We start from the raw sequence: 21718 nt of genomic DNA on the forward strand, positions 1-21718 counted from the left end.
AAATATTACAGGAATTTTGAACTGCAAGTTTCTAAAATCGTGCACATTACTCGTAAAGTGCTACATGTTTAGTCATGCAAAAAAATATTGTCAATTTTCATTTTATTATAAATAAGAAACTCAAATGGTTTTTTTTCTCATTAAATGAAAAAAAAAAGATTGACTGTTTCCAGCACTATAGCAATTTATTACACATTTTCCAAATTGCTAATTTATATTCCTTGTAACTACGCCAAGTCATTAGTCGATAAAGTTAAACATTAGCATTTTTAATTTCAGTGCTCCACCCCATAGTTCCACGTTTTGGCGCATTGTGATCTAAAGTTTTTTGTACCTTTGAGAGCAATGAGAATGGAGAGTCGTTAGCCTTTGTTTATCTCCCTGAAGAGAGAGCGAGGAAACAAAACATGCCCAACAATTCCTCACCGTTCATTGAAAACAAAATGAGATACAATGCAACGGGTATTATAGTGAGGCAACGATCGGTGAGATTCGTGGTAGTGAGAAATTTGATGCAATTTTCATCTCATCTAGCCTTGCCGCAGATACCGAGATTCCCTGATCGAAAGAATGACGCATCGCTGACGTTCCTTTGGTAATCAAACCACCGAACGAGTGGTTTATACATGCTGCCTCGAGCAACAATTGAGGAATGGTGAAAATTTGACTGCATGGAATAACCCGAAATAGGTGATGAATGAGACAGGTGATAAGCATTGTGACAGTTTTTCGAACGTGTTCTTGCCGGTTAGGAGAAAAAATGAGTTGAAACAGAATTTGGTATGCAAATCAATAAAAAGGAAACACAGCGCAACGTAATAGCTACATTTAGATAATTGTTTGTCGGTTGTACAAAAAACAAACAAACACATAAAATAGAATGATAATAGATGTAGTAAATAACTTTCCACTGTCTCTAAGCGTTGGTCCTATTGTAGTCAGGTTGAATGTACAGAAAGCGAAGATCACAAATAAACAAAGACGCATAAATCATCCAGTTGCGATCGACAGCAGGTGAGAGTGGGTGAGCTCGGAGTTAGGAACGTCGGAGATATGGTGCATCTTTTCACCATTGCACCGGATACGAGGTTCATTCTTTTCCCATACATCATCACGCATGAAGGACTCATTGTATGGGTTCGAAATGCTTTCTTTCCCACCTAAGAACACACTACCGGGAACGGTGAATGATCGATAGGTTCTTGCAGTTGTGCGAATGATCAATAGAATGGCGTCCTTGCATTGTGAATGAGCAGTTTGTTTGCGGATGGGCGAGTTATCCTTAGAATTGTTCCGCAAGCATTGAACCTTCGCTCACGATCAGTAGTACGTGACGAAGAAGCAGATCATGGATGCGCGAGTAAGTAGATGCGCTTCCCGCACTGGTGATTCATTGAGACTATCGAAATCAATGCATTGAAATTCATAACTCGTTGTTTAATTAAAAAAAAAGACGCCGAATTGAAGAGCGTTTGGGCGATCTTTTCCATTTATGGAATTAGCAGGAATTGAGACTATCGAAATCAATGCATTGAAATTCATAACTCGTTGTTTAATTAAAAGAAAAGACGCCGAATTGAAGAGCGTTTGGGCGATTTTTTCCACTTATGTAATTAGCAGGAACATGCCGAATAATATCATGGGGTTTACCCAATCGAAGGGAATTAATTTCATTTTAATTAATCATTCACTTTGGTGATTTGTAAGCCAACTTGCGTGAAACTTAAAGAATTGGAGAAATTGAAAAAAAAGAAAATTTTGTTTCTATTTTGTAATAAAGAATTATTTTTATTGATTTTCCATTTGATTGCTATTTGTATTAAAAATCCAATATTGAAATAAGTTTCCCAAAAAAGGTATAATTTTTAAGTTCTGTTTATCAAATTAAAGAAACTAGTTGAAAATATAAACAAACATTAAGGAACACACTCAATAAAAATACCACAATCAAACTCCTTATTAAGCACAGCACATGCAAATTTAAGCTCAACGGACTTTAAACGTGTTCGAGCGGAATGTGCTTTCCGACACAATAAAAATAATAAAAGAAATCTCAAAACAAAAACAAACTCATTTCGGCACCAGTTTGGTGTAACTAATTAGCATCAACCTGATTCACGGTAGCGACGCAACATTTGGCCTAGACAAAGTACTCGTAAAACTTTGCCAAGTTCATGTCGTAAAAGTCTCGGGTGCATCTTTCGGTGTATCCGAATGCCTTGAGCAGCGGGCGCACGTTCGGTCGCTGTGTATGCACATGTGCTCGCGATCAGATCAAGCGATAAAAGTCCAATTTACAGCTTCGCGTACAGCAGCTGCCCATCGCGTGTCGCTGCTTAAGAAGCACAGCATACCTGTACGGTTGCTTCCGGTTGTTAAAATTTAAGTGAAAATATATTGGAAGTTGTAAATCTTTTCTCAAAGCTCAAACACCCACAGCTGGTGGCAGCAGAATCTTTGACTTTTTCCCTGGGTCAGAGTGGAGGATCAGCGCGTGTCATTGCTCCCCCGTCTCAGGAGGATCTACAGAATGCGTAATAAATAACTGCAAGGTTTCTGCATCCGCCGGGAAGTTATGCCAAGAGGCCCTTTTTTACTACACCAGGCAGTGTAAATTCCTACAGCGTTCCACCGGTAATTTAATTGCTGCTCTCGTGCCATTGCTGCTTGGGAGTGTAAATGTCAGTGAATTCGATATGCACTCACGTCCCCAGATCGTGTGTGTGTGTGTGTGAGGGAAGGAAGACCTGATTTGTTGGTTTATCGCATAGTTCCCTCTATCTCTCTCGGCTTCTTTATTTCTAATCTTGATGCACATCCTTTGCGGACGACGGGCAATGGAAGGCAGATACACCCGTCGAATGGAATGTCTAATGCCGGTGTTGGGCGACGGCTGCAGACGGGCACGCGCCGTCCTGACCTCAGCTGTCGATTTGAATTGCTTAATTAATTCGCACCGTTGTTAATTGTTTCGCCAGTCAGCGACGACATTTAGCCCAGCGCGGCGTTATGTCTCGTGTCATCAAGGGGGTTTGGGAGGAGCATTCCATTGCACCGTATTCATCGACGAGCGAATCGGACAGGTGCCGGAAGTCGTCGTTCTCTAGCACCGGTCTAGCTGATCAGTGCGAATACGTACGGTGCCCTGCTGGAAGACACTGTAGTCATCGGCCGAGTTCATTTGGAAGACGAGAAGCTTCTCCGCCGCTAGTGGATGCCAGGCACCGAACGTACAACCAAGATTAAGCTGTGGAATGAATCGTTGATAGCGGATCTTATGGTAATCGGATCAACAAACTTACATCGGAGAACAACTTACTTCGTCATCATAGTAATGACACAATCCGTTCATGCGCGTGCTCGGGATATACTCCACGACGTCTATGTACCGGCACACGGGCATTAAAAGTCCCAATCCTATAGACATAAAGTAGAACCCATGTTATTCTAAAGACTATCCAATAGGTGGGTTACCAGTGATCTAACCTATAAATCCTGATGTTGGTGGATTTTTTCGTATTGGTGTTTGGGTTAGGTCTTGTAGAGCAGTCCATGCTCTCCAAATGCTGCGCGGATCTATGATATGGAAGTTTGACTGTGGATGATTACTGCGGAACTTTTTAAAGTTCTCAAACAAATTAAAATCCGGAGTTGCTAGCCTGTAAAAAGATTAAAAGCAACCTTTTAGACACGTTCAAATCGTCGATCTTCTCGGTACGGATCTTACCATTCGGGAAGGGATTGTTCATACTTTCCCGGGTCCCAAGCAGCAATCGTGACATTGCGGAACAGTGGTGCTGTCAGGAGTCGATATTCGGGTTTTGTAACGACTTGTGAATTGACCACACGGATGGTAGTCTTCGAGCCGACATCCGCTTCAAACCCTTCGGTAGGGGCATGGTTAAACCGCATCACGATGTCGTGCTCGTCGATAAACGAACCCAGCTGAGACCGTTTCAGCGAACCTGCGCTAGCAACGATGACACAGCTCCCATTCGTGATGTTACCGAATAGTGGTGTCGTTGGCAGGTAGCTACCAATTTCATTCCACGTAAATGGTGGTTCCTTCCAGGATAGAACGCGTACATTTGCCCTTACCATCCGACAGACCGGACTAGCCAGCGGTTCTAGTGGCCGGCCGTAACGTACCTGATAGTGATCCCCATCGGTGAATGGTTCTTTTAGTCGCTTGCGTAATTCTCCTATAATTTTTGTTCTAAACAACACGGTCCGGTTAATGCAGTCAGCATTGACCGGATCACTGCAACGATATCGGTTCAGGTCAAACAAGAAATTGGACGTTTTGGTTAAGCTGAAATGCGGTCGTATTCGGGGCGCATCGTGATCCTTGAGCCAGAGGGTGGGTTTCTCATCGCTCGATGAAACCGATTTCTGTGTTTTCTCGGTAGAGTTATGCTTGACGTAGAACACACTGCGTTTCTCGATAGCTTGTGATACTGGAATATAAAAAAATCGTTTCTTTTAATGGAATGTGTCAGACGATGCCCAACGTTGGTTTTACTTACATGTTAAAGTAAATATGAAAAATGTATATAATTCGATTAGCGATTTCATCTTAGTTTTGAGTACCTTCATGGCAGCTGTAATTAATATTACGCCTATAGTTCCTAAAAGTATCGAAAATCTGAAATAAATAATTAGAAACACACGTTATTTTGTAGGTTGTTTAACATAAAATTTGCATCACATGATTTATTGAAAAAAAAAAAAAACAAATCCATTGATAGATAAAAATAATAAAATAATGTTAACAAATATTTGTTCGTGAAGTTAATTTACAACAGCATAATCACACTAGTCAGTCGGTGTAAAGTGAATGCCCCTAAATGTATGTATTTTGCGCGACACAGTCAGCATTTACTCTTCTGTCGTTCAAAGGCCAAACAAACACCAACCCTCCACGACCGTTTCTATGGGAACACCGATAAGATATGCTGAACATAAATGTTTTTTTTTTGTGTTTTTCTTTGAGAAATAACAAAACAGTTTTTTAACCAATGTGGTGAATTAACAAAAATTACATTTATTCTCACTCCCGACACATCCGTTCCCTTACCGCTTTAAATATACTTTATCGGCAGTGTAAAAGCTCTTCCACTTTTTTACTATTATCTTCACTCACAACAATTATCACTACATTGTTTCCTGTCTACCGCCGCGAAACACTCGTTTCGTATGCTTGGCATTACCATTTACGATCGTACTCATATTGAGGAGCAATCAAACAGTATTTACTACGCCTGGAATTCACTGTCAACAAGTGTAAAATGTTTGCTTTACCGACGTAAACGATGTCTAGTCCATGCCGATGGACCGTAATAAATGAACTATCGTTCGTAAAATCGAACATAAGTACGCCCTGGAAGGATGTCAGTAGTACGCAGGCGCTTGATTTTCCACCGAGGATGTGACTTTTTCTTTTTTGATGTAAATTTTCAAGAGCAACAGCTTGCTACCTACCTCACACAGCTTTAACGTGCTCCTAGGAGGAACAATATTTGCGCCAGTACTACTCAATGTAACATTTTTGAACTACAGAGTTGTTATGCTGAGGCTTACGTTGTATTCAATTAAATTGAAATGATTTGTAACATAATTAAAAAATGATATCTCTTTATATCAATAATTTTATGTTAAGATTTTTCTTATATTAAAATAAAATTATATTTTGAACGTACTCTTATTCGTTAAATAAACTATATCGAACAATATAAAAATTATTATGATGACATTGTAAAAAACATGTGGCTGACAATTTTAAAAAATAAATATTAAAAAATAAACAAAACTGCTAAGAGATACAAAAATGTAGAAACTAATTACCCGGTAATTACAACGTATATAATGAAAAGATATACAAAAGACGAAATTACATTAGCTATGGATATAGAATCACTTAAATAACAAAGTTTATGACTTTTAAAGACATTTATAATCTCTTTCTCTTGTACAAGCAGTTGGACATACTCAAAAAATCATCAAAACTCAACAAAGGACATATACATAAATTAAGATTGCAAATAACATCATTCTTTGGGCGAAAGATATTCGTTGAACGAATGAATGAATGTAAATTAAAAAATGAGTAGAATGGACTAAGAAAAACGTTCTTATTTTAAAAGAACAGAATTAGTGAACGTAAAGAATCTAACAAGTATTGACAATCATAAATAGATTTACAAAACTTTTGTTTTACTTACTTTTTTTCTCATAAAAAAAACTTTCGTTGTATTGAATCTGGAAATTATTATTTGATCAAATTAATTTTAATACGGTAAGCAGTTAATCAGGTTTAACAGCGTTCAACGCCCAATTTCTCGCATATGGTGCAAATGATTGCCATCGAAATAGCAACCGGCCATCATTCATTCATGAAACATGCAAATTTAAGGTTTATTTATTTTCATGTTGTAATTCATATATTATCTTTATTCTACGGCTTTCTACATAGTGAATTCATTAAATTCTAGTTAGCTTTCTTCGTACAGAGATCGTGAATTAGATTATACCTACTCGTTACGATTTACTATGTCACAATTGTACAAGTACCCCTGCCACCAGAGCAGCCTGTTCGCTGGTGGTCTCCGGCTATTGTGTATGCATTATGTTATGGTTTGCTGTTGTTGCTGTTCTGGTTTTTTTTTTGAGTACCGTTGCTCGTGTTGTAATTTACAGCCACCCAGTGTTACCTTAATTGCTAACTGCCTATCCGATGTACGCTCACTGGTCTGCTGGTGCTAGAGAGATTGTAGAGTGTTATGGTTTTTGTTAATGTCGTTTAAGAATTCGTACGGTAGCGATTTCGTTAGAAATTACGTTTGAAAATGCTGTGCATAAACTGTTTTTTCTGTTTTTTTTTTGTGGAGTGTGTAGGTGTATTGCGCTATTTAAATTCTAATGCTTCGACTGCTCCGGTTCACGTGTTCTCGTGTTGCCGTAGTAAAATTACCTAAAAGCATTTCCATCCTTTCTTTTACATTTTGTGGCATTACAAAGATGTGAAGATTTTCGTTTGTGTGTGTATTTGTGTTAAGTTAGGTTTAAGTTTTCAAGTTTTGTTTTGAATTTTATTTGTTTTGCTTCAGTTCATGCAATGTATGCTGGCGTCCAGCAAGAGACCATCGGCGGATGTGCTTGTACACATCGCCTGTCACATCAGGTTACACCAACGAAACGAAATCATTAACACCATCACCTTTAATTTGTTAATCCTTAGAGAGTCTTTATTGTTATTATTAGTACATTACCTTCCCATAATGTTGATCAGTAGCACTGAACCGTGGTACGAGCTAGGTACGCTAACACTATTATTAGTTCTCATCGTTCTCAACCGCAACACGCATTCGCTGACAAAGGACGTTCTATAACATACACACTAACACGTAAAAGAAAACGGTTCGTAACGGATAACATATGACGGTTACCAAAAAAGCAAACGTAGAGGCCTGCCCGCTTCCGTTACGTATGCTAATAAACATCTTCATGTTGGTTTTTGTTGTTACAATACTTGTCTCTCGTTTTCCAATTTCACTATAGGCAACTATCCATGTTAACTATTAAATACAATTCAACATACCATCTACTTGCTAGTGTTACAATTTCATCAACGGGGACCAGCTTCACCGTACGTCGAGACGTTGCGCTTCGTTTCATACCTTACTGTATTATGTGTGTGTGTGTGTCTTACTGTATGCGTGTTAGTTTGTTTGTTTAGTTTTTTATTTTTTTGGTTGGTTTTCCATACTTTTCGTTTACTTTAAAGTAATTCTAATAGTTTTTGTCTTGTTTTGTTTTTTGTTTTTTTTTTTGCATTACCAACTATTCAATATTGAAGCCTTTGAGACCCATTTTCCATTTACACGAACAACAAATATGGCCGTTTCTTCAAAAGCGTGTGCGTGGTTTTGATCGTTACGCAATCAACGGTCCGCAAGAAGGTGCTGTAGATGCACGGACAGCCTGTGTTACCTAGTGTATGGTTTCGTGAGTTATTGGAACCATACCTTCCTTTGACCGTGTTTCACTTTCCCTTTAGTTTTGGTTTTGTTTGTTTGTTTTTTTTTTGTTCGGTGTTTTTATTTTTTTGTTTTACTTCACTTTTTATCACAACTACTTTTAAAATATTATGTATTGCATTTTAAGGCCTAATATAGTTCTTTTGTTTTGCTGTGCTTTATTCTGTTAAGTTTTTTTTTCAACGTTTTTCGTTTGTTTTCCTTTGCAACGGGTTCAAGTAAGTTTGTTTTTTTCTCTTGTGTATTGTGGAGAGCTAGAGAGGAGTCACGTTAGCAGCTGTTGAACAATGTGAATTACTAATCCGGTCGATCGAGCATCACATTGCTCGTTTGGAGTACACAAAGTTTCTAATTAGGTGTTTGCATTTTTAATGTGCATACAATTTACACTTCTTCAGGTGAAAGAAGCAGTCACACACGAATATTGTGTATTTAGTTTCAAACATCGAACATGCTTTGATAAAACGAACATACTAGAGTTGTGTGGTTTAATAAAATAGTCCTTTCAAATAGTGAACCTGTTGAGGAACTGAGGAAAACATTAAAATGTTTAGATTGTTTTGAAAAATTCAAACAAATATTGTTAGTTACAATAGTGTTTTACATTTCTCTTCTGTTATTAAGAACCATTGTTGAAAACCGAGTAACTTTTGTTGAATACAACAAAATACTTTAGACAATAGAGACAGGCCAGCTGTTTGTATTGTCCATTTTCTGACATTGATTCCGACGTGAGGGGTTGATTTGCTTTTTTTATATTCATTTGGTTTTATTTTTCAATGTATCTTTGTTTCAACACTACTGTAGACCGTCTACGATAGTTTTGTAAACAAATCAATGGCAGTTTTGCATCTCATCCCTAGCAGTTGCTGCAGTTAACTTTTGTCCTGTCCATTCGCTCAATTTCAAAATGTTCTGCACGATTTTACAAGCAATTTATAATACATTTCCAAACTCCGTTTGACGCATCGTGTGACAATAGTGTATGTTGTAGGGGTAAGTGTTGTGACCTACAATGTGAGCGGTAGAGTACAGAGCAATAAGAAAAGGTTACAGTGTGAAGACGAGGAATATTATGGTTATATTTATAGAAATGGCTGCAAGTAGGTGGAAAGTGTAACAAAGGTAGAAGGGAGTCAGAATCATACAAACAGTTCCATTTGCATTTGTTCACATTCTACAACGTGTCACTAGTAAGTAGGAAATGTTAAGGATAAAAGACAAGAGAATATCGTATTAGAAGAGACAAAGGTAGAAACATATACGATAGTAAAGACAGACAAGAGCTAAAGGAAAGTTAAAACCAACAGAAAGAAAGAAGTTTAACAACAATCATCATACCAGCGTACATGCGTAACACACACAAAAACACAGAAAACGATGAGAAGATGCAAACAGGAGAGCACAAACAGGTACACACAACATTGACAGGTTCTACGGTTGGGTTTCGGTGTACTGTTGTAAATGAACGAGGCAAAAAATAAAACGAACACTGTTCATTTTCGGATATTAATACTTTATTCCTTTCTTTTTCTTTTTATTAGTTTTTGTTTTTTGTCCTTTTTTTGTTTTCGCTAGAAATCATAAACAAATGATAGACTCTTTAATACTTTCATGTTCTTTTTTTGCCGTTTTTTTCTTCTCCTTTCGTGTTCTGCTTTTAACTTGCTTCCTTCTCAGTTTTCGTCGTACGGTGCCGGTACGGGTTCTAGTATTTTTCCTTCAACTTACGCGCTACTATTTCTTTACGTTTTTGGCGTTTGAGAACGCATTCTGCGTGTTGTGTTCATACCATGCGCCTTTTACCAATTAGTTAATCATTAGTTAAACTAACTGATTTTCTGCCGCTGTTTGTTTGTTTGTTTTTTTATTTCTTATATTTCTCCCACAAAATGCACTACCTTGGTTGGCAACTGTATGTTTGATCGATTTGTTTCATGTATTCCGTTTATACTTGTGTTGGTTTTGTCGTGTGTTTGGTGAGTGTGTTTTCATTATATTTACTCTATAATTTTTAAACTCTATTAACTCGTGTTTTTTCTCTTCTTCTGCTTGTTATTTGGTTTGGCTTCATCTTTCTTTTCGATTCTTACGCTTAACACATCATTTTCTGCGTGTTATTCTATTATTATTATTAATCGATTAACTGTTGCTTCTTAATTATGAACAGCATGTTGAAAAGAATTGTGTATCATTGTTTTGTTTTCGCCTAAATTATATACAAACAATAGATAAGCTTCACAGTAATCAAACTCAGATGGTTTTTGAACTGTTTTTGCCTAGTTTCTAGCGGTAGTTACATTCGCTTTGCAAATTGGTGTGTTTCATCTATCGAGTCTCAACTATGTGAATGTGTTTTTGTATGTTGGTGTATGTTACCGGTTTTTGTCCAAATGTTTCAGCTGATGACGTTTGCCTATTCATTACTTCGGTTATAGATGTTTTATGTTTGTTTTCGCTTTCATTTTTCTTCAAACTGTTGATCAGTTGAGGTACAAACTTAATATAAGATTAAATGCAAACAATCTTTCCGGTTCACTAATCAGCACAACAAAGATCAACAATGCTTGAGTGCGGAAATGGATACAACAATACTACATCGCGTACAGCAGCGGAGTATAAAGTGTCTGACAGATGCAACAGTCGTATAGTACCAGTGGGCTTAGCTGAACAGATGACAGGGAAATAAGGTAAGCGTGTGCCAAAAAAGCCGTTCATAACTGTCCGCATATTTGCTAGAGGTGCGCCTGCCTTCGTAAGGCCATAACATTTGATGTTTTTTTTTTTCCTAGAGCGTGCACTCATCGCGCCGTGCTGCCCTGCACGTGTACACCAGAACTGGTGTATAACAATGTTTTGCCGTACGTGTGCGTACAGTGTGCAGTGTGTTTGTGTATTGATGTGTTTTTGTCCGTGTGTTTTGTGTGGATCGGTGCGTGAATGGTGTGTTCAAATCATTTGAGGGTTCGTTGAGGATGTATAATGCGCTTCCCGTTTTGTTCGGAACAAGAATCGGATCGCTTGAGAAGAAACTCGACACAAATGTTCCCCCAAAATGACCCCGATCGTTGGTTTCCCTTCTTTGTAAGCTTACGGTAGTTATTATTCGTTTTTCTTCGGTTTAACTTTCGATCAGCGAGCAGCTGGTTGGAAAATATTGGATTGAAAAAGTAACGTTGAACCTACGCATGTATCCGACGCTTAGCAGTATTGAGTCAAGAATTTACTTTCACTTACATGAGTGTCTTTCATGTTCTTCTCCCGTATCCTTTACCCGTAGGTTCTACAGTTCCAATCGCATTCCAACACTTCTCATCATCCGTAAATCGGTTGATGGTAACACATGCATTATGGCGAACCGTTTCTATCTTCCATTAAACGATCGGAGCTATCTTTTTCTTAGCTATTCCACACTTCCAACTCAACTGACTATTCAACGTTTTGGGGGTGGTTTTATAGCCACCAAATTTGTTTTTTCTTCTTCTATATGTTCTGCCCACCATTCAACGATCCAGTTACGATGAGATCGGTATTTGAACGTGTGTTTAATGTGTTAATTTCTTTCCTTTACCAAAGGATTGTACCTTTGCATGTTCCGTTTTCTAACTTCCTTGCTTCCTCGTGCGTTATTCACTTTGCTTACATACTACAGTTCTGACTGATTCCTAACGTTTTGTTTAACCTTTGTTTGCTTATTTTTGCTTTTTGTATTTGTTTTTTTTTTCTTTTGTTACCCCCATACCCCAACGCTAGTGTACACAATTAACGACTCACGGTTGGTTTTATATTATGTTTTGCTGTTTTTCCTTCTTTATTCGACCGATTTTTTGTGTGCTGTTTTTTTATCATGCTCGTTTATCTATCTTTTCATTCCGTTCTGCATAATTGTTTCTCTTACTACCTTTTCTTTTCTTGTTGTGTTCGTCTATTCAATGGTTTATCTTGTTTTTTTTTGTGTGTGTTTTGTTTTTGCAGTAGAATTAGATAACTTTCCTTAACAACTTGTTTACTTGCTTCGTGTTCGTTCGATTTTCGGTTTTTATATTTCTTGTTTGTTTACTTACGTTTATTAATGTCCAGTAACTGGTATTGTTTTTTGTTGCTACGGTACAATGTTTGTCGCTCGGTGTGTTGTGGTTTTGTTTGGGGTTTTCGGTGCGTGCATTTACCCTTCAGCTAGTATAACACACGTTTATGTTTCTAGCATGCGAATTACGATGCCTCCCTCACACTGTGGCTGTGAGTTTGCAAACGCATTTCCGCAGCAGTGTTCCCCTAACGTGTTTTTTTTGTTGTCTAAATTGTGTTTTCGTTTATTTTCCATTGTTTTTCTCTGCTTGTCTACTTCCACCTGTCCCAAAAACACTAGACACTAGATGTTTCGGTTCGGTTTGACGCTAGCTAGCCATACGGTTTTGCTAGTTTGTAATTATCTAAATAAACACCGCCGATTCCGTGTACCGGTGTCAATTGCTATTACACTATTTGATGTTTCGTTACCTGTTTGTTTGTTTGTTTTGTTTTATGTTGCAGTGGGCGCATTTCAAGATGGGTGTGCGCATAATGGAAATGGTATGGTAGCGTGCAATTGAAGTACTTTGCATTTTGCTAGAACATAGTCAAACTAAGCAGCATGCGATTGTGGACACAAAAGGTGCATTTCATTTACAAATTATTAGCAAAATTGGCAAACTCAGACAGTAAGTGAACATTGAACCTAATGTCAGTATCAATATCTAATGTTCAGCGTGAAAGCCGATTTTCGAAATCATTAACCTAACTAACAGCACACATCCACAACTATTCAGCACTGAAGATCTCAACACGAATTAGAAAATGTGTCCGTGTGTAGGTTTGTGTGCGCAAATAAAGGTTTCGCAAATGGTGCTCAGCGCGTGGTCACGTTTCTCATTTGCCCCCACACAAACATTGTTCGCGTCCCACGGGATGCGCAAAAGGTTTTCCGGACAAAACGGTAAACCCCTAATGGAGAGTGGTTGTTTGTTGATTTTTTTTCTTTTGTTCGATTTATTTATCAATAACAGAGCATTGTTGTATCCATTCGTGTAGTGGTTATACATTTGCGGAAACAATTTCTACATCATCTACTGTACAAACATTTCTTTTCCTCCTGTTTCATAATTCTTGACTGTTGTTTTTTTTGTTGTTGGTTGGTTTTTACTTGCGTACGTGCGTGTCTGTGTGTTTATGGGTGTGAGTGTGTTAAGTGTAATTGGATTGTAGTTTACGTTTTTTTCGCCTTACTTTCTTATTTTATTTTGTTTTGCTTCTAATCTTCCATTACGTTCGAACCCGTGTCTCCAATGCGCGGCGGCGATCATTCATTTATTATTTCGCCTTGTTGTTCTGTATGCCCAATTTCAAATCTGTACACTCTAGTAATGATACTTGTTGGTTTTTTGGTTTTGGAGATTTCCACGATTTTGCAGGCGTACGCCGGTACGCTTTGTACACCCGCGCCCGCTCTAACACTGATCGGGATCAACGTGCGGGGGTTGAGAGTTGCCGGAGAAAATGGTGGTGGTTGAGGGTGGTGATGGGTTGGAGGAAAGGGTGGGGGGTTGTTTATAATACTGGTTCAATCGATTTGCCGCATTTACGTTATATCCCATCCCACTAAACACTAGGCAGTCTACAACAAAGTACCAAATACTTGCGCCTTAACGAAGCGGCGAAAACGTGGGACATTGGAAGGAGCGTTTGCAAACTAATGTGTTCATTTATCCTAGCGTATTTGCCCAAAACACCCGCACACACACGCAAACACACACGCACACGCACTCGTTAGACGGCAGAAACTATAATATCAATAGTGGACTATCCTGTCATGGCCATGGTTTGTGACCAGTACATGCTAAAAATGTTTGCTGTCTGCCGTACGTTCATCTTTTCCATGTGATCCGCATACGTTAGCGTGTATGTGTGCGCATGTGCGTATGTGTGTTGAGGTCGTGTCTAGACTGTGTTGATCGTGTGGCAAGTGTGACTGCGATCGTGTGGTAATACTAACGTTTCGGGTGGGATGTTCTGCTAAGGTCGGATCTCGCCCCATTTCAACCTGGCACACATTATGACTAGTAACGCTACCTAACGCTTATCATCGACGGCATGTTCCGACATTCGTTATCATTATAATAATAATTTTGTTTTTCCTTTTTTACCCTTTCTTGCTATGCTTCCTGGCTCGTCGGAGTATTTATTGGCTTCGATTTTGTAAACATGAGTGTTCTTGTTCTATTTGTTTTTTGTTTTCAAATATTAATCATTAGTTTCACAATGTTTTGTTGTTGCTGTTTTTTTTCTCCACGGACCATTGTATGATGCGTGTGATTGAGTATGTGTGTGTGTGTATATCCTTCTGGAATTGTGTTATGTTGTATGCTATTTTCTTAACTATCTCTAGTTATCTTCACGCTTCCCTGTTCAACGCGTGAAGACGATTTGGTTTAAATTCAACGATTTATTCATTCCTGAAGACGCTTGTAATTAATTCGTAGTTTAATTCACTTTTGTTTGCTTACAAACGTTCTATGTTTGCTTTGTTTTTCCCTCATCCTACACCTGTTTCGGTCGTTCGCCCGTTCGTCATTGTTCTCCCCCGCAATAGCTTCGTCTCTCCAAAGGTTTCATCATTAATGTTTATTGTTTTCTGGTATGTTAATCGTTTGTTACTTGTTTCGTCAGTTTTTAAGTTATTTTTGTTTTGTGATAATTAACCCCCCCCCCCCCCCTTCCCCACCCAACAACCTTCACCTATTCACCAATCTTCGCTAGGCTTCGGTGAAGTCCTTCGCTTCTATCTTTTCTTACCCAGTTGCTCGTACTGATCCTTCAGGTTAATCGAAAAATTTCGATAGCATACTATCAATAGTCTCGAACTATATGCCGGCCGGTAAAGAATTGTTACTTTAATATTTTTCTTCGCTTTAACGGCCCGTTTCAAACTTAACCACAATTGCAATTGCAACTTTGGTTTTCTTTTTTTTTGTTTGTTTTGCTTTTCTTTTACGTTTGATTTTGTGTTTGTGTGTGTTGTTTTTTGTTATTTTCTACATCTCACATTTATATTAACAACTATTGATTATAATTTTTTGTCAGAGAATCTGTTGCCTGTTTATTCTTTCTTTTTTGTTTTTCTCTTCTATGTTTACTTCCCATGTTTCGTCCTACGTTGGGTTCTCTGTCTGCTTTCGATAACAGCTAAAAGTGTTTCTTCCAACATTAACAGGTTGTGTTTGCGTGTGTATGTGATTTTGCATCGTTTGGTTTGCTATGAATTTCAATTTTCTCATTTGAATTAATCGGTTTCGGTTTTTTTGTTTTCACTTTCCTTAAGGTTTCTTTCCGTCAGGATCGTTCGCTTTCTTTCGAAGAAAGGATCGCATATAGAAACGGGGAAAATTTGTGTTCAGACAGACCGACTGACAAAAATGGAGAGAATGGAACAGAGAAAGAGAGAGAGATTTATAGAACCAAATGGAACATGAATACAAAATAAACAATTTAAGAGAAGAAAACAGAGGGAGAGATAGAGAGAGAAAGAGAGTAACAGAGAGAATGAGAGAGATGTAATGATGAAAGGATCTTGTTAAGCTCTTCAAGGTATATTTGATCGAAAAGCAATCAAAATTATTCATGCGCAGGCTCATGTTCTGATGTTTTCACTCAGAGCAAAATATTCCAAAATGTAGATTTCTGTGTGCCAGTTCATATTATCAACTTCACAATATCTGCCTAATTCCCACTAGTGCATTAGCTGCATGCTAGATCACTGGATAACACTTCCTTGGTGGCGTGGTGGGTTTATGCTATGTTAAGTCGGTTTGCTACGATTTAGAACTATAAGGAGGTGATAGATGCCGGTGCCAGCTATGCTGCCATCCAATTGCTTTTAGTTCGCCACACACAAAGGTGTTGCTAACAGGTGGTGTACTGTATTTGTTCATCGTGCAAGTGGACCAATTTGTTGCCAACATGCCATCGTCTCCATCCTTTCTATATATCTCTCTCCTTCTTTCACTATTTCACTCTCTTTATCTCTCTCTCTCTTTCTATTCCTTCATTTATCCTTTCGTAACATGTGCCGCGTCATTCAACCTTGAAACACCCAACAGCCTTTCTATACTCCATTACCTAACAACAATTGTTGTAAAAATTGACGGACTAATTATAATAGTGGTGACTTAATTTATCTATAAAGAGTTTCCGTGCTTCGCACGGTTTGGCAATTTCCATGCAAATGTTTTTTTTTCTTTCTTTCTCCCACCCACCAACGGCGTCTTTTGTAACGGCCCTTGTTCTCAGCTGCTAACCAGCGCATCACTTGACAGAATGCACGCGAGTAAAAACATTCGCCACATTCAGGGCGTTGGCGTTTTTTTCTTGATTTACGCCTCACCTGCATAAACTATTGTTTTTGTTCTGTTTTATTTGCCATTTTCTTTTTTTCCTTCCTTCATATTTTCGGTATGTTTTGCTCCATGTTTTGGCTGCTTGTTTCGTCTTCTTCCATTATTCTATTCATCTTCATTCTATCTCTCTCTCTTTCTCTGTTTTTCTCTGTATTTCTCTTTCTTTTTACCGATCTGGGTGTTATTTATGTGATTATCCGTTCCTAATTCACTTCTATTGTTTTGCTGTACTTGCATTACAAACAGGATTTTATAGTTTCATTCTCAACGTGTTCATTGCTAGTACAGGTTAAAGAGATAATATTTTGCATGAAGGTATGGTGTAGTTTTGATGCATTCGTGTGTATTGAATGGTGAGCGGAAAGTGTACGTGTGAATCGGTGAACGGTGCATCGGTTCCCTAGCTGCACTATATTTAGCATTTTGCGTGCATTCCGCTAGTTGGAAGGTTCAATAAAAACTAGCTTACATCTTCATATTCCTGCGGTAAGTCGTCTTAGTTAGTAATAGCATTGTATGTGTGTATGTGCTTTTTTCTTATCTTATGTTTTGTTGTAGTTGTTGTTGCTAACACCACACCGGTTCCGCAGGCTCTGTGGTGACCCCGTTTTACCCACACAAAAGAAGGAACCCGCATGTACGTAAACAGCTCAACACAAACATTAAACACAAAACGGTTCTCCGAATAAAACAAAAAAACAACAGCTTCTAACATCACAACGAACAAAACTAACACTTCCACTATGTACCTTCGCGGTCGCAACTTTAATTCCTCGCTCTATCTCTCTTTCTCTCTCATCCTCTTTATCTCTCTTTTTATACAACTTACTTTATGTGTCCTTTTTTTCGCCGCAACCCTGTTTTGCTTGTGTTTTATTCACCCGCGCAAGCAAAACTCTATCGAACACATGGCCTAGATCGTTTTCATTTTAAAAAAATAACTTTTGCCCTCCCTAGAGGTCACGAGTGTATTACAGCTACTTAGCCCGAGAACTGTTAGGTTTTGCCGTACATTCAAACGCGACACGTTCTGCAATTCACGGTTTTTAGTGTTTTGAATGTGATCGAGGTTCTAAATACTTCCTACGCACACACACACACACACACACACACACACGCACACATACACTCGAAACACACACACACGCCCTATGCTGTGGCATTTGTGTTTCGCTCCTTTCCTTTAAATGTCGATATTTGGCAAAACCAATCAAACGCTTTCCGTCTCGCTGACTCGCGAATAAATTGTGGATTTTCATTATGCATGTTACTATACTGTTTAACATTCCTTATTCCTTGCTCTCTTAAACCCTTAGCAATAAGTTAAATTTAATATTTCACCTAAATTGTTCATCAGTTTGTTGATGTTTGTGATTTTATTTCAAACACTTGTTTAACTGTCGTTTACGTTTCAGCGATGTAACATTATTGTATACGCGTATGTTTCTGGTTTTGTCACCCATTCCTACACCTTGCTTGCCCCAACCAAAAATGCCCCATCCATTTGGCTGGATGTTTGGCTCGGGTCAGTTTGGCTAGCTTGCTTTTTTCTTGTTTGTTTGTTTGTTTTGTTTTGTTGTTTTGTTTTGTTGTTTGTCTTATTCTTAGATGCGGAACATTCTGGCAGAATATTTCCTCGCTCCATTCATCTTGACCCTTCCCTCACACAAAAGTCACGTTAAACTCTAGCCGCTTTGTTTTAACTTGGTGAATTGCTTATTTGTTAAGCTTTCTGTTACAAATATCTGACGTGGAGTAATTATTTCTTCCATCCGCATGCTTCTATTCGGGCCCTATGAGCCATCCGCAATTTCGATAGTAACTACCGCTGCCAACATACTGCTCCGTACGTGTGTTTTCCGTTTGTTTTATTATGTAATTTACTGCATGTGTTTTGTTCGGTTTTGTTTTCTCTACACCGGTGTCGTCTGCTTCATAATTCGTTAATGCGTTAAATTGTTTAGTTTGTTGTGTTTTTTATTGCACTATACCTCGTCAGTGATTTGTTTGTGAGAGTACGTGTGTATGTGTGTGTGTGTGTATCTGTGTATGTGTTTTTTGTTTCTTTTTATTACTTGTTACGCGTGTTGTGGAACACTAGTGTGTTTCGATTTTTTTTTCCTAAAACTTCATCTCGCTTCATCCTCCCTATAGGTTATCCCAATTTGCAATTATTATTTCGGGGTTTATTTTTTCTTTGTTTCGGTTTTCGGCTGCTGTCGCGTTTGCTAATGCTTGTATTTGATTTGCACCAAAAATACTACTATGGTGTGATTATTTCCTTTCCATTTGCATGTACAACACGCTTTCGCGACATTCGCTTATTCAAGGGTTATGTTATTCGTGTGCTGTTGTTGTTGCTTGTTTTTTTTAATATTTTCATCTCCTCCGGTATGATTCACTACCTGACTTTTACCTTACCATTCTGCGGATTGGTTCTTTTTCACCCTGCAGAATCGTCCTGAGACGGGTTTTGTTGGTGGTTTGCTCGTCGGTCGTTTGCGGCTTGCTGGCTCGGTGTAATTGATCCAGCCGTAGGGCAGACTGTGCGTGCGGGTCGGTTAACTCCCGGAACCCATGCAACGTGAGCTATAAGACCACGAGCAGATGCACAAGTTGCTTCGTCCAGGCGACAAGCTCGGTTCCGACGGTCAGCACCGCCACCATCGCAATCCACGACTGTACACCGTTTGTGTGCGTTCGATACACCGATCCGAGGGCGCACAGGGCCCGCAGCAGGGATGAGATTGCCCGGGCTGGCGACGAACCCGACGGTACGGCCATGGCCGTAGTGGAGGCACTGTCACCCGTGAGCCTCCTGCTACTGATGGTGGTGGTGGTGGTGGTGGTAGTGCTGGCGGTGGTACTACTGCTACTACTGCGGCTAGTAGTGGTGGCGGTGGTGGTGGTGCTGGGAGAGCTGGTCGTAGCAGTAAACGTAATGGCGGTCTGCGACAATCGGCACTGCTCGGACAGGGAGGAGCTGCTCGTTGGAGTTGTGATGCTCGGGCAGCTCGGCGATATCGTTGGTGGTTCGCTGCTAAGTGCTAGGGCGGCACTGTCTGGATGCTGAGTCTCGTTGTGCAGCGGATCACATCGTGCACACAGCCCGTCGATGGGACTGGAACCGCAGTAATCGTAGCAGCAACCGGTTGGACCGTTGTTGGACTTTCGCAGCTGGTCGCCCGTTTCTTCGATGTTAAGGTCTATAAATGAGAAAGAAAAAAATGGACAATCAATAGAATAATTGTTTGGAACGTCAATCATGTTCACAAAATACTTTTATATAAATTAATTTTAATTAATTTTAAACGATAAAGATTTTTATCTTTGGTGTACAATTGTTTCCATGTTTACTCATTAATGTTAATTATTGTTAAGAAAAATCAGACTAAAAGGAAAATTTATTACTTTACACATTTAACATTGCTTATTTTGTTACTGTTCTATATTCATTCGCATTACGACAAAATCAGAAAACTATTTTGAACATCTCGACATCTAGTTTGGATGATAAGAAAATGGATCTTACCTCGACAAAGAAACGTCGGTTCACCGGCGTACTGCGTCGGATAGGCTGGTGCCCGATCTCCCGGTAACATGTACGGGCACTTTTGCTCTACGGTTTGGCATACGTTTAGACATGGTCGTATTCGTACTCGTTGCGTTTTTCGGCGTGAACTGAAAAGGATGCGATGCGAAAGTTCAGCAATAGTAATGTATCAATAATTTCCGATCATAACGTCATTTTTTAATTGTATGTTTATTGCTTTTAAAATTGTCATTAATCCCTCAATACCAGCAAGATGCTTAATGGAGGCGCATGGTGAATGACTCTGATGGAGGCGCCTGGTGATATGAATGGAATTTAATCAAGAGAAAATCCTAAGAATCTAATGAGCGTTGAAAAACTTTCTTCTAATAGCCTTTTAGCCCATTGTTTTTGCAGGTCCATAAATTGTTGCCAAAACAATCAGTAACCGGAAAAATTGAAAACAGCCACTGTCGATTGAATCGCACTGTAGTCCGAAAATTATTTTGTTTTCTCCATCGGCACAAGCGAAATTCTGTTTTGTCCCACATTGAATTAATTGAATACGAACGCGCTGTTCATGGCAATATCAACATGCCTTGCACCGTGCATCCCGTTTCGTGAAGCAAGCAATAACAAGTTGGGCAAAGTTTTATCAAATACAGAATGGAGGCACTATGATGAAGGCTGTCCGTTTCGTCCTGCTCACATGTCCTCGACAAACAGAAAATTATCGAACAACACGTGCACGTGTGACCATCGTGACCGAAGTTGACCGATGCTTGGCGAAGGTTTCAAGCGCTACGACGGCTACGACACACTAATGCTTTACTCGAGCGGAAGCTTAATTTTTTGTCGTTAAACAAAGCTTTTCCACTTGGCCGGACGGTGTGGCAATGGTTTGGGGAAGTTGGGGAAAGATTTTTTTTTTTAGTTGGTGTTGTTACCTCTTCTACCGTGATAGCTCTCTTTACGTGCTTTTTATTGCAAAACTTGTTCGTTTGTGCGTTCCACGTTCCACACATTGATTGAGGTCGTTGGTCGTTGCGTTGCCAGAGTGTCCATTACAACCTGGAGCCGCTTTCGAGGCTAGCCGGTTACGAGCTACAGCTCTCTACAGCTGACGGTGAATAATTTATACGGTATGTACGTAAATTTGTGTCGCTCGCTGTCATCGATTCGATGGAGGCGCCTGGTGAATTGTAGGAAAATTAACCGAAGCAATAAAAAAAATCGACCCAAAGCGAACCTTTCCTGTGCGGTGCTTTATCTCGTTCGGAAAGTGCACGCAAAGAGTTCTGGCTGTAACATTGTAAGAATGTCACATTCTTGAGACTGATACTCATACCAAAATCAATGCCCAAACACAGCGTCCCCGGCTCGATGTCACGAATGTGGCTGAGGTAAAGGGGACCACCCTTATAGCGAAGGAGGGCAACTTTGAACGATTATAAATTTGTCTCCATCTATTATTCAGTGAGCAGCACCGCAAGGCGAACCGCCCCAAATCACGCTCAGCCTTCGGGCGCGGAAACTCTATTTGCTATGATGTGCATCCATTTAGCTAATCAATTAGCCTGTCTCTGCCCAGCGATCCATCAGATTTCCTTCCTATAGACGGCCGGGATTGCTTCGGCGCATGAGAAGCAGCTTGTTACATGCCTCGAGTTATCCTTGCGAAAAATGCTTATGCAAGCATGGCCTGTATGGGTTTCCCA

General features: G+C 39.3%; 2 protein-coding genes across 11 annotated transcripts in view; both read right to left on the bottom strand.

Moving 5' to 3' along the window:
• Positions 1 to 562: 562 nt before the first annotated feature.
• Positions 563 to 5499, bottom strand: LOC125767189 (beta-galactoside alpha-2,6-sialyltransferase 2). 2 transcript variants are annotated; one of them, XM_049433504.1, is made up of 6 exons: positions 5078 to 5499; positions 4527 to 4628; positions 3728 to 4457; positions 3487 to 3659; positions 3320 to 3417; positions 563 to 3247 (listed from the first exon to the last, which is right to left on the bottom strand). In XM_049433504.1, exons 2-6 carry the CDS (start codon positions 4594 to 4596, stop codon positions 3104 to 3106), a joined length of 1215 nt encoding a protein of 404 aa, XP_049289461.1. In that variant the 5' UTR covers positions 4597 to 4628; positions 5078 to 5499; the 3' UTR covers positions 563 to 3103. The 2 variants fall into 2 exon arrangements, with proteins under 2 accessions (XP_049289461.1, XP_049289460.1); XM_049433503.1 differs by having other exon boundaries at positions 4527 to 4645.
• Positions 5500 to 7217: 1718 nt separating this feature from the next.
• LOC125770925 (uncharacterized) overlaps positions 7218 to 21718 on the bottom strand; it is a 49366-nt gene continuing 34865 nt past the window's right edge. For all 9 annotated transcript variants that reach the window (XM_049441004.1, XM_049441000.1, XM_049441003.1 and 6 more), the window contains exons 5-6: positions 20001 to 20149; positions 7218 to 19674 (exon numbers count right to left, since the gene is read on the bottom strand). In XM_049441004.1, the coding sequence (XP_049296961.1) occupies positions 19058 to 19674; positions 20001 to 20149 (766 nt within the window). In that variant the 3' untranslated portion in view covers positions 7218 to 19057. The remainder of the gene's footprint in view (positions 19675 to 20000; positions 20150 to 21718) is intronic.

This window comes from Anopheles funestus, chromosome 3RL, assembly GCF_943734845.2.
Source record: "Anopheles funestus chromosome 3RL, idAnoFuneDA-416_04, whole genome shotgun sequence".
Taxonomy (NCBI): Eukaryota; Metazoa; Arthropoda; class Insecta; order Diptera; family Culicidae; genus Anopheles; species Anopheles funestus.

Coding starts and splice junctions, on each gene's coding strand:
- LOC125767189 (XM_049433504.1), bottom strand. CDS start 4,596: ATGAAGGTACTCAAAACTAAGATGAAATCGCTAATCGAATTATATACA. Junction 3,660..3,727: donor GAACAATCCCTTCCCGAATG/GTAAGATCCGTA, acceptor ATCTTTTTACAG/GCTAGCAACTCCGGATTTTA. Junction 3,418..3,486: donor ACCAACATCAGGATTTATAG/GTTAGATCACTG, acceptor TTATGTCTATAG/GATTGGGACTTTTAATGCCC.